The sequence below is a fragment of the Epinephelus fuscoguttatus genome, linkage group LG18, assembly GCF_011397635.1.
Source record: "Epinephelus fuscoguttatus linkage group LG18, E.fuscoguttatus.final_Chr_v1".
Lineage (NCBI taxonomy): Eukaryota > Metazoa > Chordata > Actinopteri > Perciformes > Serranidae > Epinephelus > Epinephelus fuscoguttatus.
In genome coordinates, this window is record NC_064769.1 from 29,269,260 (window position 1) to 29,285,453 (window position 16,194).

The 16,194-nt window shown below is 40.8% G+C and overlaps 1 protein-coding gene across 2 annotated transcripts in view; it reads right to left on the reverse strand.

Annotated features, from left to right (window-relative positions):
* stxbp1a (syntaxin binding protein 1a) overlaps positions 1–16,194 on the reverse strand; it is a 40,462-nt gene that overhangs the window by 8,952 nt on the left and 15,316 nt on the right. For both annotated transcript variants that reach the window (XM_049603821.1, XM_049603822.1), the window contains exons 2-18: positions 14,923–14,972; positions 14,170–14,251; positions 13,990–14,066; positions 12,273–12,351; positions 11,608–11,711; positions 9,699–9,847; positions 7,335–7,419; positions 6,962–7,092; positions 6,673–6,780; positions 6,502–6,562; positions 5,163–5,228; positions 4,997–5,077; positions 4,618–4,756; positions 3,756–3,865; positions 3,441–3,542; positions 2,927–3,012; positions 355–509 (exon numbers count right to left, since the gene is read on the reverse strand). In XM_049603821.1, coding sequence (XP_049459778.1) covers positions 355–509; positions 2,927–3,012; positions 3,441–3,542; positions 3,756–3,865; positions 4,618–4,756; positions 4,997–5,077; positions 5,163–5,228; positions 6,502–6,562; positions 6,673–6,780; positions 6,962–7,092; positions 7,335–7,419; positions 9,699–9,847; positions 11,608–11,711; positions 12,273–12,351; positions 13,990–14,066; positions 14,170–14,251; positions 14,923–14,972 — 1,665 coding nt within the window. The remainder of the gene's footprint in view (positions 1–354; positions 510–2,926; positions 3,013–3,440; positions 3,543–3,755; positions 3,866–4,617; positions 4,757–4,996; positions 5,078–5,162; positions 5,229–6,501; positions 6,563–6,672; positions 6,781–6,961; positions 7,093–7,334; positions 7,420–9,698; positions 9,848–11,607; positions 11,712–12,272; positions 12,352–13,989; positions 14,067–14,169; positions 14,252–14,922; positions 14,973–16,194) is intronic.

The following is a 16,194-nucleotide window of genomic DNA, read 5'->3' on the forward strand; positions in this document are numbered from 1 at the left end:
AGGACATGGCTCCTGAATCAGGACACAGGTTTTATTAGCTTTTACACTTCCTATAACAAAAAATGGTAAACTGTGTATTACTTAAATATTTCACTGCCCCTCTCAGGTTGTAGGTTTCAAGGCTGCTTCACCTCTGACCACACCCAGCATCACTGATACGTGATCTTATGCTTCAGCAAGGTAAGAAGTTAAACCACTGGAGGTCAGCAAACACTACATTTTCAGGGGGTGTTGAGTTACTCTTCAGGGTTGTCACAGGTGCATCTTGAAGGTGTACGGCCAAAACCTACGACTATTAACACTCCTTCTTGATCTGGGCCTGCGCTCAGCGGCGCCTTCTGGTGCACTACTCACCAATGACGGCCTCCCACTTCCCATTGGCCTGTGTGACCTCGTAGGCGCAGCGCATCTCGCTGAAGGACACGCCGCCAATGATGAAGACCATGACGCGAGGCCCAGTGCGGTACTCTCCAGGTGTCTTATTCTTGTGCCAGTGGCCGTACCGAGCACTGAAAGGAAACATGCATATATTGTCACAGTTTTTAAAGCTTGTTTTTTCCTTTATCTTGGCAAACCCTAATATTGTTTTTTTTTTAATTTTCGCTTAAATCTTTATAAGAACAATTTTTGTGACTTTGACATGTTAGTTACAAGAGCATGATAAAATAGTTGAAAAATAATAAGAGCTAACAAAACAAAAACTGCTTGGGTAAATACACATTTTACATTAGTGTATCTACTGATTATTAATCCAGTCCAGTGTCGTCTTTTTGAGTCTTGTATAGAGTCCATTTCTCCCATTTTCTTTCTAGTTGTGCTTCTTAGTGTTCTTAGTATGTCTCAGTATGCGTGTTCATTTCTCCATTAAAAAGATTTCTTTCAAAAATGTTAGCCATTGGTCCTTTGTTGGTGGTGTTTCTTTACCCCACTTCCTTGTGATAGTGTTCTTGCTTGCTACTAGCAATTTTTTTTTTATCAAATATCTATCACTAGCTATGACATTTTCTTCAGAAAATTTACATAGAGAAAACAACAAACAACTGTTAGGAACCTCATACCCAAATTTGCTTAAGCTCTTTCCATACCATTTCCCAAAATACAGTTATTTTTTCACATTTCCAAAAAACATGAGAATGGTCTACATCGAAATACCCACACTCTCGCCAATATTTTTGGCAACTATGATGTAAATCCCTGACGCAAATTAGTATTTGAATGGTGTATCTTCCACATATTATGCCAATCTTCATCTGAAATTTCTACATTGAATTCGTTCACCCATTTCACCTTGATCTAATAATGTTTTTTACCTATTCTTTCTTACAATAGTTTTAAATTGAAGATGATTTTAAAAACATGGATGATTTTTCATGGACACAGAGTTGTAAATTTTTTTGTTCATCCAAGTGAAAAAATTATTTTAAAAAATTCATACTTCGTTCCGAGAAGTACAAAACTTCCCGGGACGAAGTAGGAATTTCATCATTTTTATCACCTCCTCATTTTATGCTAGTTTGGGTGAAATGTCAAATATGCACTCAACAGTGTCATTTTATTGGCCAGCTGACATTACAGCTGCAACAAAAATTTTCACTGTTGATCAATCTGTTGATTATTTTCCTATTAAATCGATTACATCGATGTCTTGTTTTGTCTGCAACTAAAGATATTCAATTAATTGTCATAGAAAGGTAATTTAATCATATTCAAGAAGCTGGAATCAGAGAAGTTTTACTTTTTTCTCCTAAAAAATGACTCAAACTGCATAACTGATTTTCAAATAAGCTGGCAATAATAAACTTGACAACTAATCATTGCAGCTCTAGCTGACATAAATAAGATACAATAATCTGAGATGATAAAAATGCACAAAAAGATATGCAAGTCCCGAGGTTATCCAAGTTACCATACGACAGGGTTCACCCTGGCTTTTGCTTGTTAAACACACACACATTTGCTTTTCAGTCTACATACAGGCTGCTGCTGGCTTGTTGGAGGCTGCACACACTCCGGTAGGAAGCTCTGCAGCCTGCAGACACAGCTCAGGGAGCATTATCATCCGCTTGGTGCTACAACTGAACATTACTAACAGCTACGGCAGAAAAGAAACAGTGCTTTTGGTAAAGTTAGCTTCTAAAAGTTGATAAAGACAGCTGATGAATCGAGTTCATGTTCTTTGTTTTAGGTGCGGATATTGTGAATGTAGTTATAATTTGAATTGAGAATGTGATGCTTATTCTTATGTTGTACCACCGATATAATGAACAGTTGGTTAAACTGCAGTATCAGAGGTTTCATCTGCATCTGCGTAGCTTTCTTTTGACTAACCCACGGGTCCTAATATGATCCTTGGTACTGGGTGTATTTGTGGAGGAGGGGCGACAAATGAGGCAGATCAGTTTGTAACCGGAGAGGATCTGATGCTGAATCAATACACAGCAGCCGCATCCACACAGGCTGGAGTGTGAATGCATGTGGCTCAATGCAGCTTTAGCTCTCCCTCTAATCATCAAACACACTCACATGCAAGTGTGGTTGGAAATATCGATGACTTGTATGAATGTCAGCTCACTTATTTTTGGTGTTTGAGTTGGTGCGCATTTTTATTATTATTCCAGCTGTGATTGTTTGTGTATTGTCTTTTAAAAACTTTATGTTGATGTCATGTGAAGAAGTCATGTGCATGTCTGAGCTCCGGTAATGTCTCCCATTTTTGCAGAAGGATTGGTATATGGCTCACTAACCTGACAGTCATCAACATCACCACCCTGCTCTCAATGTTTCTCAACTATTGATCCATTAGGTTCATATCCCTTCCCAAATTACTATTGATCTACCACCATTTCTGTCTTTCTGATTTACCACGCAATGAGATGCCACACTGTGTATATGTATATACAATATATATGTACGTGTGTGTGTGTACCTGACTGCAGTAGTGCTGAAGGAGGCAGAGGAGCGGGTGGAGATGTAGGGGTAGTGCTTAGTGTCCAGCTTATCATCAATAGCATCCTGGAGGGGCACAAACAGACAAAACAGATCTTTGTCAGCATTAATGCCTGCCTTAAACACACAGCCACAAACACACTTCAATAGGGGCTTTACAGTTGTGTCATGTCTCTTAGCAACCACGTGTGCTCCATCATGGAGGTCCATTGGAGAATTGGCTTTGCACAAATAAGGAGCTAAATATAGTTGATGACAACCAGGCTGGGAAAACAGATGTTTGACTGAGATTGTTGTGTATGTACGTCAACTGAAAAGTGAAAAAATTATTCGCTTAGATGAATTAGTTTGTTGTTTTTGCAGTCTTGCTTGAGGAAAAAACATTGTACACGTTTGTGAAACTGAAAAGTGGTGATCCTCCAATATGACCGCTGAACTGCAGGTTAAACAAGGTCTTCTTTGTCTTGAACACACACAAAAACAGTCAAACACACCTCCATGATGTCCTTGACCAGTGGTGTCCAACGGGACAGCTGATAGGTCTGCTCGCTCACACGCTCCTTCCTGTCCAGCTTCTTTCCTCGGCGGAGGGTGGACTGATGAAGGAACAAAGAAACAAGGAAATGAAAGAGAAGTTTTTAGGAAAAAGCTAAAAGCATTAGCGAGATCTGGTTCACACTATTTGGTCCATACACTGTATAGCAACTAACATGATGAATAAGAAGTAGAGGAGTAAAGATTCAGAGGGCACATCAGACTGAATGAGATGACAAAGAAAAAGAGGAAGAAAAAGAAGAAGAGGATCTTACATCTGTGACGATGGGGACGCCCAGGTGGGCCATGTTGGTGATGATCTCACTGTCCTCAGGGGGGATCTGAGCGTGTTGGATCAGCTTGTTCAGGTTCTCCTCCGTAATGCCTGAACACACACAGACACACAGGTTATATCTTATTACATGTTTACATTTAATATGTTCAGCTCGTTCTGGGATCAAAGGGAATTCATGTTTTTGTAACTTGAGTGAAAGAATAAAATTGTTTTATTAAAACTGAAAACTGACACTATATACCTCCAATACAGTCCTTAAATATAACAGATCATTATAGCTGTGCAGAACTGTCAGGTTATGTCTGATCAAAGAAGTTATCTGGCTTTTACTGAATCCGTTCTTCTGTATCCTGTGAATCACTTTTTAACAGACTTGTGCTGAACAGTTGACTAATTAAGTAGTAGTTAATTTTTTCATTAGCTGGTAGATATTAAAGAAGCTCTGTGAGATTTTCAGAGTATGAGCTGTCTGCATTTGGTTCTCAACATAGACGTGGATGAGCTGGCAGCTGAGAGCTTACGATACTAACTCGATAAACAGTGCTAAATAACAGCAACAGTACTGACAGATCAAAAGGTGTTAACCAGGGAGTAACCCAACCAACCACACAGAAGCTACTCTGGGCATTTTCATACATTTCAAGAGGTCAGTGTATGGTAAAGATATGCTATTACTTATTAAGTAAGTCAGTAAGTAAGTAGGTAGGTACACAAGTAGGAAGTGATAAAATAAAATAAACAAAACAAAACCAAAGTGGTGCTTTTACAGGGACAGAAAGCAGCACAGAGTTTTACAAACTTGACTTGTGATTTATTTTTGTCGGCTGCAGTTTCCTCCTTACCATTCTTGAGGAAAATGTAGAGCAGGATGATGCGGATCTTGTCATACGTGCTGACGTTGGCGTCCAGCAGGATGGGCACAATAGCCCTCATGGGGTCTTTGATCTTCTCTCCCTCAGCATCTGTGCCCATAGCCAGATCCTGCAACAGATCACTCAGGCTTTATATGATGTCTGTTGCTTAAAATAATTCTAAACCCTCAAATACACATTTCAAGCAATTGTGAAAGCATTTTATTTTCAATTACTGAGGATTTCAGAAATCACTGTGTCATTTATCTGACCAATACTCTCTTCCTTTCCTCTCATCTTCTCATTTTCGCTCCTATCATCTTTTCTTATTTTCTCTTTGCTTCTTGTTTCCTCTCGCCTGCCTCCTCACCTGCTCCACACGACACAGTTTGTCCACTGTTCCCTGGTAATGCTTCATGCAGTCCTCAGCCAGCTGCAGGTGAGTGGAGTACTAAAAAACATAAAACACACAGGGTCAGCATACACATTTACCCACACAGGGAAACTCACATACTCTCACAAAAACACCAACACACCTTGCTGAGCTCCTTCTGGTACTGAGGCATCTTCTTTAGCATCTGGGACAGATCCCTCATTGTGGTCTGTTGAAACAAAGCAAAAGAGTGTGATGATGTCCACATCGGTACAAGACAGTCATTAAATAACTACTGATGACAGACCATATTTATGCTGGACTTTGGTCCAATCGCAGAGTTTAGTTCTATTCTTTAAAAACAGAGACAGCTCAAAGCATGTTTTAAAGGAGCTGTGTGTGACATTCAGAGCATTGGTAAAGCAGTAGACTATTTGCTATGTAAAGATAAACTGGAGTAATGGCATCCTGAGCAGATAATGAATTCACGCTTGCTGTATGTGTGTTATAATCTGAGCTTCTCTGTGGTTTGCTGTGGTAGACAGTCAGGCCGCATGTGTATGTTAGCACATGCGAGTCCCTGTGTATGTATCCCACTAGCTAGCTAACTGCTAGCACTCTGCAATGCCCACATACGGCAGTTGCCACGGAGAACACCATCCAACCCGCAGTGGAGGAATAGCATCATCACAGAGGCGTAGCACCCACCCTTCAGTCCCCCTGAACACTGTTGGCTCTGTCAGCACTGTTGCTGTTGTCAGCATTGTTAACGCAGTAAGCGCCGTTAGCTGCTAGCCTTTGGCTCAGCCCATGCCATGTTGAGAGCCATGTGCAGACAATCTTGGCTCGGACTCCGAATCATAGATATGCTCTGAATGTCACATACAACTTGGATGACCAACTAGTTTTGAACAAATTTAAAAAATACTGAATTATGAGTTTAACGTAATTATGATTGCCATTTATGACAAATTTCAAATGGAAACAAAAAAGCAATACAGACAAAAATAAATAAATACATTAAATTTAATTCTGGCCATGTTTTCTCAACATATTTAAAGGAACAGGCCAACATATTGGGGAATGAGTCGCTAGCTAACGAGCCTGACTAGCCAGGTAATAAAATCTGCATACAGGCTCCTTTAAAACTCACTATATTAGCTTTATCTTATTTGTTTAATCCATTCAAAAAAGGCATACAAACAAGTAGTGGTTTAACCAGACAAGCTGTTACCAGTCTTTATGCTAAGCTAAGCTCATCACCTGCTGATTTTTGCTTGATATCTGATGGAAAGACATGAAAGTGGTAACGATCCTCTTATCTACCTCTCGGCAAGACAGTGAATAAGCCAATTTCCCAAAATAGTTGATCTCTTCACGCAACATTAGGAGTTTTTGAAGAATAAAGAATTTATCCACCACGTGCAAACGTAGTACTAATATGTGGGCAATCCTGTACGTTCAGACTGTATCAGCATTTCCTGCAGCAGCTTCCTCCTTACCTTATCTCCAGTGTTCATCCTCTTGCTGGCAGAGAAGTCCTTCAGCTGGCGGGTCACTTCCCTAATAAAACACGAGCAGCCAAGGAGAAGCAGAAAGGTTGTTAAATCCTGTAATCCAGTATCCAAAGACTGGGTGAAGAGATATGAAGAGATAAGAAGAAATGTACTCACTGGGACACCTCAGCTATGTGTTTGTGTCTCAGGCTCACCCACAGGTCATCGTCTTCATGCAGCAGAACTTCCTTCTCACGAGAGTCTCCGATGCCACTGGTCTCATACCTGAAAAAAGAAGACATACATCTGAGTGAAAGGCACTAATTTAGGTTGAAATCTGTGATCAGAGCTGATATGAACATTTTGTACAAATATTCTACCTGCTGCAGCTTTAATTTATACCTTAATAAAACAGAGAAACATAGCAATCCCAAGTAACTGTTGTTGTCAATTGTGTTTTTCTTACTTGTAGACGTCGTTGTCGATGGGTAGCAGGTCATAGCCCATGGCCTGGAAGGTGAGCTCATGCAGGACAGGAGAGACGGGGTCAAACGCCCTGTCCAGGATGATCAGCTGTGAGCGAGCCTTATCTGGACCCTACAGAGAAAAAGGTGAACAGATACAGGAACGAAAGGAGCAATAAGATAAATATACATATATGATGTTATACACAAACAGTTAATATGACCATTTTGAAGTGCATTCTCAGTAATGTAGAATTCAATTCAACTTAAACTATTCAAATAAGTATTGTGCAACGAGAATATGAGACAACAGGTAAAAACAAAGCAAATCATTAAGAATACAAGGAGACAAAAAGTAATTTCTCCCTAGCTCACCTCTCCCATAGTGGGATCATCAGCCTTGTAGGCATCCAGTTTGTCCTGAACCAGCTGGGCCAGGGTGGCGTTGTCCTTGTACTCGCTGACACAATGACAGATAGATGGATGGGTGGGTGGATGGTCAGATGTACAGACAATGTAAGCATATGGAGGTAGACAGAGAGACAGAGAGTCAGATAAACGTAGACAGAAGGGAGAAAGACAGACCCAAGGACAAATGTTCAGGCAAGCAGATGAGACAAAACAAAAAGAAAAGACAGTGGAAAACAATTTAAAAAAACTTGGAAAAAATACATTTTGAGAGCATCTGAGTAGCAGGTGTGGAGCAGCTCTGTCCTTGCAGCAGCTCCCAAAGTACATAATAACAACTAAGCTCTATTATAAACGCAAGGAAATCTTCCTCATCCTCAATTTTTGTTTTTGAGGAAAGACAGGTTTTTCATTTTGACCAAAAGACTGAATATTCCTTTCATCTGCAGGGTTTCACTAACCATCTAACATCCTCACTGTAGCACTTACAGTTAACTTTAACACAACATGTTCATATAAGCCATTTCCTTGACTGCCAAGTCTATTCTGTTTTTTGTCTTGGACATTATTCTGCACTACACTACACTACCACTTAAACTACTACTACTAAAAAATATTCATGGGGTTAATCGATAATGCTTAAAATAAAGTCTAGGGGCGTTGGTGGCTTAGTGGATAGAGCAGGCGCCCCGTGTACAAGGCTGTTGCCGCAGCAGCCCGGGTTTGACCTTTGCTGCATGTCATTCCCTCTCTCTCTTCCCCTTTCACACTTGACTTTCCTATCAATTAAAAGATAATAATAATTTAAAAAAAAAAGTCTAGCATTTAAAGTTTAAAGAAGCTGTATGTAAGAATGTGGCCAAAACGGTTACTGCACTCAAATTCAAAATACTGCCGCGAGTCGTGTCCGCCCCCCCTTCCCTACAGATTCGAGGTTGCTGGACAGCGGCACGCTGGAGACTGATTTGTTTGCCCACGGGTGGCTGCCATGGCAGGGCCGCATCGCAGCGTCCTTGATCTTCGGTTTTCCAGCGGACTGTTCGAGCAAGTCCAGCTTCTCTGCTGCTAACGCTGCTGCTGGGATACAGCTGGGGAGGAGCCAGCTGCTAATGCTGTGTACCGGGACACTGCTAATCCTGCTTGCCGTGCTGCTGTAGCTCAGTCATAACTGATGCTGAGACTCTACTGACTGCGTGACTGGTAGACGGCGGTGGGTGGCGCAACAGGCCAAAACACAAATTCAAAATAATAAACATGATTTGCAGACTGTAAAAATGTTTTTTAAATGCAAATATTCTGGCTGTATTATTGTTGTCGGTGAGATCAGTATGTTATATGAACATTATTCCTTAGTCTCTGTGACATGTTAGGATGATTTTACGACTATTTGTTTTAGATTTCTTACATATAGCTCCTTTAAATAAAAGATTTTTTAGCACAAAAAAACACTCTAGTTTCAACTTATTTTAAGAAGTTGGTCAAAATCAAAAACATTTGACATTTTTGAGTAGGATGGAAAATCAGAATATCTTAAATAAAATGGTTTGACCACTAAATATCCACACAACTTTTACTTAATTAAGTTGGTTTAACTTAATAAAGTTTTTCGAGGTCAAGGCAGATCATGTTGGTTGTACTAAACTACATGAGTTTGTCATAATATAAATGTTGAATCAGTGGCATTGTTAGGCATGGGCGTCCAAGACTACAGCCCTGAATAGCTTATGAACAGCCCTGGACTTTTCAGGCCCTTTTAGTGACTTGCTGCAGAGTAAGCTCAGTCAGCTGCTCCTCTGGCAGCAGCACAGCATCTCTCCCTCTTGCTGTGTGCACATGGGAATCAGCATCGCTAGATTATTGTGTCACACGCATGTCATAATGTAAGCCTACATGAAGCTTGACAAAAAACTTAATGTATAAATATGAAATAGTCATCACAACATAACAACCTATAAAAATAAATGTTGGTCTGTGTGTGTGCATGTGTGCACGGGGATGTCTGATGGTCAGCACTGAGTGACACATCAGGAGGAGCAGAGGAGAAATGACAGAGTGTGCAGGTCCAGGTGGGGGAAAAAAATTAAAACTATTTTTTTCAGATTTCTCCTCAAGAGAAAGGAGGAAGTATAAGAAGTTTGCCTGTGCAGTCATTTTTAATAATTTACATATAATGTTGAAAGTGTATGTTCTTGAAATTAACGACAAAAAACCCCTGTATTTTTTATCGCAATATCAAATATTGTGAAACATCGTGACATTATTTTAGGGCCGTATCGCACACCCCTAGCCTGCACCCACAGCTGCCTCTCAGTAGTGCCCCCTGCTGCTCACCCTCGGTATCTGACGGCAGGGTACTCCTTCAGGGTGGCACAAAGCGTAGCCAGCTGCTCAGCCAGCCTCTCCATCACGGGGTTCTTCAGCTGGGTCTTATGGGGGCTGTAGAAACTGTGGAAGGCATCTGGATTGTCCAGGGAGTACACCTGCACACGGAAACATGGACACAAATTCAACTTTGTATCAGAAAAACACACTTTATTGCCTTCTTGCTTAGATGGATCTGATTTTTCACCTTCCTACACCTTTTGCTAACCTTGGGGCGGGACGGATTTCAAGATGTAAAGGCTGATTTGATCATGTCAACAGATTTTCAGTGTCATGGAGACTTTGATCTGTGCTGTGTGAAATGCAGCAGGTCACAGAGGACACGCAGCATGTTATCTTACTGTAAAACAATGAGCTGGAGGTGTTGTGATAATATCAAACAGTTGATTTACATATTCTCTTCGCTTGTGTAATCTCTTGTTTATCGTCATTGTCTCAGCTCTCCTTTAAACTCTGTCTCCTTTCCTCTCTCATATTCTTCTCTCCTCTGTTAATTCCTTAGTTCTCTACTTCATATCCTTTTCTCCTTTTCCACTCCTGTCGTTTCGCCTCCTCTCTTCTCTCCTTTTATTTCCTCACTTTCTTCTGTCATGTCCTCATCCTTCTGTCTTTCCTTTTGTCTTATCTCCTGTCCCTTTTCCTCTCCTCCCTCAAATCTGTTTTTGTCCCCTCATCTCTCCTCCTCCTGTGTCCTGTCAGTGTTCCTCTCGTCTCCCATCTGTATCTACTCTCTTCTCTCCTTCCCTCTCCTCTATCTCATTGTTTGTGTCCTCTACTCTACTCTACTCTACTCTACTCTACTCTACTCCTCTTTCCTTATCTCCTCTCCTCTCCTGCATCACTCACTACCACTCCCTCCTCCCACCCCATCTGTCTACAATCACATGACCACACTTCTGTTCTGCAGAATGGTCCCTATGTTATCTCAGCAACCATTGGCTGCCGCCTGCTGTGTTGGACCCTTACTCGTCCAATGGGGCGAGAGCATCAGCCTGTAGGCGGGACTGTGAGGCAGCACTTTGCCTGGAGCAGAAAACCACTGACTCTGAATTAATCAGAGTAGACAGGAGGGGAGCAAAGCACTGTGGGCTGAGCAGCATCTTCAGATAGTGAGCGAGAGAAGGATGGACAGGAGGAGAGATGTGGGAGATAGAAAGGGTGGGGGTGGGGTGGAGGGAGGGAGGGACGGGAAAATTAGGAAAAATATGGTTGTAGAAAGGGAGAGAATACATATAAAGAAAAAATAAAAAGCTTGAATGCAAGCAGTGAGCAAAGAGAGCACAAGCGACGTGCAGAAGCAGGGATGCAGGAATGGCAGGCAAGAAAAACTTGCAAACAGACAGAGGGAGGGAGAGAGCGAGAGGGAAGAGGAAAAACATGACAAAGGCAGAAATTTGGAAATATAGCGAGGACTGAGGAGCAGTAGGAAGTGAAGGAAGGTGATGTGACAAATGTGAGTCTTGCTGGAAAAGTCTGGCGGTAAACAGAGTGACTGGTGAGTCAGCAGCATCGTGCCAAGCGACCACCTGAGTGTGTATTTGTGTTTTTCTCTCCTCTCTCCGTATAACAAGCAATAACCTCCCTGTTACTATTCCTGGCTGCGTCCTTTGCAGCATCTCCCTCCTCCCACCTGTCTTAATCGATCTCTTGCTGCTGTTCGGACTCGTGCTTTCTATCTCTGGATTTCTCTCTCTGTCTCTCTGGTTGTCCATCACAGTCACTGATAAACAGCAAAAATAAATCAGCTTTCATTCATTGCCCTGTCTAGAAACGGGGAAAAAAGCCAGGGGCCAGAACAAGTCCCATCTGCAAACACCAGAGTAGCCATCACTACCCAACACAACAGCTGGATACGTACCTGAGACTCGTAGGGCAAGAAGGCAATGTTGATCTCCGTCAGAGTCTTGATGGTTTTGGAAGCGCGGCTTTTCACCAGCTCGTTGAAGAGAGGATCAGGGCAGGCTGGAAGGAACAGAATTATAATTAATAGAAGGCATTTTAAAACAACTTTGCAATATGTTTCTAGAAATGAGAGAAAACATACATTCAGTCAGCAAGAAGGGACAATGTGAGGATCTCCGTGCACTGTTCATTAATCACATTAACCAGTTTAACCACAGATACAACCTGTTTTGGTTGCAGCACCTGACGACATCCCCAAACCCATTTCCTTTCAGCTCACTGTTGATGCTTTGAAAAATTAACGCCCTTACAAACAGTGAGCTGGGAGGAAACTGGTAGGATTTGAGGACATTATGGGGCGCTGTAACACCAATGAGCAGTGTGCCAACAAATATATAAAGACGGACAAGAAAGCAGTTTATCTATGAAGGAAACAGCTGCAAGGAGCCGAGAAAACAGCCACACAAAACAACACAATAACAGATTGAACAAAGAGAAAATGGAAAAAAGCAAAAAGCACAGAAAACAAATGATTGAACATTTTGCAACACAAATATGTTTTAAAACAAAAGTAATGTATCACACACAGTAATGCTAAGACAAGTCTTTGTGTATACTCACAGTCAGTGAAGAAAACATGGGCTGCCTTGTACTTAGCTGAATGAGGGTCTTTGAAGTCTGCGATGAGGGTGTGGACAGACTGAGGAGAGATAAATAGACAACCAGAGCTTCAGATCGTAGAGTTCGAGTGAGTGTGATGACTACAGTTTATGTATGTCAGTGTGCACAATTTATACAAGCTTTATTGCTAGATATTTTGATCAAAATGATGTTACCAAAGTCTTTACATGCCTGAGTTACCCCTTTTTTCAACTTGGACCCTATTTTTCCATGTATTTTTGTCAAAACAACTAATGGGAACAACAGTTATTGACCTTGGTCCAGTATGCAGCAGGAGCTCTACAGCCAGCTGCAGTGAAACAGGCTGCAATGTAACCAATCAGGGCATGTTTGCACCGTCAGTTTATGTCCACTAAAAGTGCTTGTTTTTGCCACTGACAGGCTCAGATAGTTATTTTAAGTGTCTGACAACATTTTGGACAGGATCCCTACAGAGATAGACCTTTTTGTTAAAGAGCAGATCCTTTTAGTTTAACCAGAAACAGCCCCCTCCAGACTCCATTTAAATAAACACTAATTTTAGAGTGTACAGAGCCAGCATGTTTTCACATTTAACAGGTTAAATTTAGGGTTTACTTCAACCAAACCAGAGTGGGTGATTGTTGGAACAGTGGAAAGACAAACCAAGATGGCTTTTATAAGTTTTGTTTTGTTTCTGTTGACTCTGAATGAAGTATGTTTAACAGTGATAAATTATTGTTAATTTAAATGGAGTCTGGTGGATTAAACGATAGTGATTTCGGGGCTGTTTCTGGTTAAACGAAAAGGATATTACTCTTAAACAAAAAGGTCTATCTCTGTAGGGATCCTTTCCATGATGTTGCCAGACAATTTAACAACAACCTGAGCCTGTCAGTGGCAAAGCAAGCACTTTTAGTGGACATAAATTGATGGTGCAAACATGCCTTTGTGGTTGTACTGCAGCTTTTTTTGTTGCTGCTAGTTGCAGCTCTCTGATTCAATACTGGACTGATTTCAAACATTGTTGTCTTTATTAATCACTTACACAAAAAAACATGGGAAAACAGGGTCCAGATTGATAACTGAGAAGTTACATTTACACTAAACACAAGAAGTTACACAAGACAGAGACCACAAGAAATGACATTTTTAAAGATCATGCTAAACATTTGCTCAACACATCATGCTAGTAAGGCTTACAAAAATAAACCAAAGCGATCAAACATGAGACCAAACGGAACAAAACAAACTCAAATACTTGCTCAGGAAAAATTATAACACCACTGAAGCAACATAATAAAGGACCTAACACCTGAAACTATGCTAAGCTCCATCAAATTTTGACTCCTCCTGTTTTCTTCTATGCCGATACATTAAAATTGTAGAACTTATCAAACATACTGTGTATCCTTTTATTTTCAGTATCCACTACACTACACTACACTACGTAGCAATGTGCAAACCGTATCACACATCACATTCATAGTACATATTCATATTTGGGACAAAGAGAAACACACACACACCAGGGAAACAAAGAAGTGTGCATGTCTCGTTTGCCTCGTCTGAGTCAACATCCGTCCGTTTGAACTCGTCGCGGCTTCTTTCCTCTCTCAGCTAAAAATACAGACCTGCTGCCATAGACACACCTCTAAATATACACTATGAATGACACGCAGAGAGACAGAACGCGTACCTTCTCTGTGGGTGTAATCAGGTAAATGGCCTCCAGACTGGGAAGAGGCTCTCTTCGCTTCATGATGTCCTCCACAACTAGAGAAGAAGAAACAGACAAACATGTGCACAGTTACAGAGGACCTTACACAAACACTCAGAACAGTGCAGAGAAATGCTAGATGTGGCCATAATCTCTTACTGGTGATGCCCTCTGTCATGATGTCTGTCATCTTGCAGCAGGAGGACAACATCCTCATGCTCAGCTGGTCCACGATCAGCGCCTGGCAACAGGAAATTAGATAAACACAGTTCACTTACATTACATATTGCTGACACAAAAAACATGTTATTCAAATAAAGCTGTACATCCATTTTAGGAATTGTAAATAGCTGTAGCCACGTATATATGTTGTGTGCATTTGTATCTTTTCTGTATTTCAGCTTGCTGTATCTTTAGTTTTGACTACAGTTTCAACTTCATGATTGTTTGGAATATCCTGTGGTGCTCAGCAAAAAAGCTGCACAGCCCTAAAATCATTATTCAAGACTGATTTCAGGGCCTCAACTATTATTGACTAATAGATTACTTGGCTACACCACCTATACTCACTTATAGAAATGAACAGTGCTTGAATTGAGCCAGTACTTACACAGATTGCTGACACGTAAGATTTCTGTCCAACTTTATACTGTTGTATTTGTATATTGTGCCAAAATCCTTCATAAATGGTTTATGAATTCAAACTAGAGAACAACACGAGGAAGCTGCAGGGCTTTGATTTGACATCAGATTTAAAATAAGTCACCTAACTGATCACTTTGTCTGGGTGAGCACATGTGCTGTAGTCTTTTTTTTTTTTTTTTTTTTTTACACTCATAGCCCTCCACATTGGTGAACTCAGATTAAGACCCAGAGATTGAGGGCATTTTCTTGTAAATGTGAACATCTTACCTTCCATTCTCCCTTCTTCTTTACCTTCTTGATGACATCATTCATAATCTCTGCAAGAGAAAATAAACATCATTAGGAATCTGATGGTGGAACAATGGTTTGACACATTTTGTAAACAGGGAATACTCACAGAGCCACACACACACACACACACACACACACACACACACACACACACACACACACACACACACACACACAATTTCCCCAAAGTAAGCTCCACTCCCAGGGCTGATTCACGTCAGCTCCATCACACTCACATAAATAATTAAATAGAAGAATTCAGGGGAATATATGTAACAACCATTGTTTGGTTGTTCAGGTGTCTTTGAACTCTGCAGGCTGGATGACTTTGTGTGTGTGTGTTTGAGTGTGGGGATCACATATGGCTCTGTCTTACAGTACAGTATGTGCTCTATTTATTTAAGTATCCTCACTTTATGGGATTTTTTTTTATATCCAAAAAGAGACTTTTAGACACCATTTTGCAACAGGATCACACTAGCTGTGATGCCAATCCATGACTTAAAACGCATGTAGGCTACTTCCTACCCCACTTCTCACTTCCGGCGCCCTAGTTTGGACCATACATCTGCAGACTCGGCCTTCATTGTGATTTCAACAACAAACCTGATGTTTTCTGACTCAGATTTGCACGGTTGTGACACGACAGCAGTCACAAATCTGTCCACAGACAGCAAGACATATAGACAACACCTTGCTAAGTACTTGAACTCTGTACTCTGTGGTACTTTGTGCTACAATAGGTGTCTCCCGAACCACATTTTGCCATGATGACAAGGTGAAAACAAGACTTGCCCCGCTGTCTGGCTAAAAAACTAAAAAAAACAAGAACTAATAACAACAATGGAGGCAAATATTTATCTCGAAACGGCATTTACTGATAATATTAACCACGCTTTGAGTATAGGGCTGCAACTAACAATTATTTTCATTGTCGACTAATCTGTCGGTTATTTCTTCGATTAGTCGACTAATCATTTTATCAAAAAATGTGTTACAATGTTGAAAAACGTCGGTCTGTCTCTCCCAATCCCCAAAATTATGTCATCTAATGTCTCGTTTCATACTCACGCCAAAGGGTTTTAGTTCACCATCATGGGAGAGTGTGTAAAGCTGCCAATATTTCAACATAAGATGCTGCAATAAGAGTATTTTGGGGTACATTTATAGTACTTTTCTATAAAAAATGACTCTGACTCCTTAGTCGACTATTAAAATAGTCACTGATTATTTTAATAGTCGATTAGT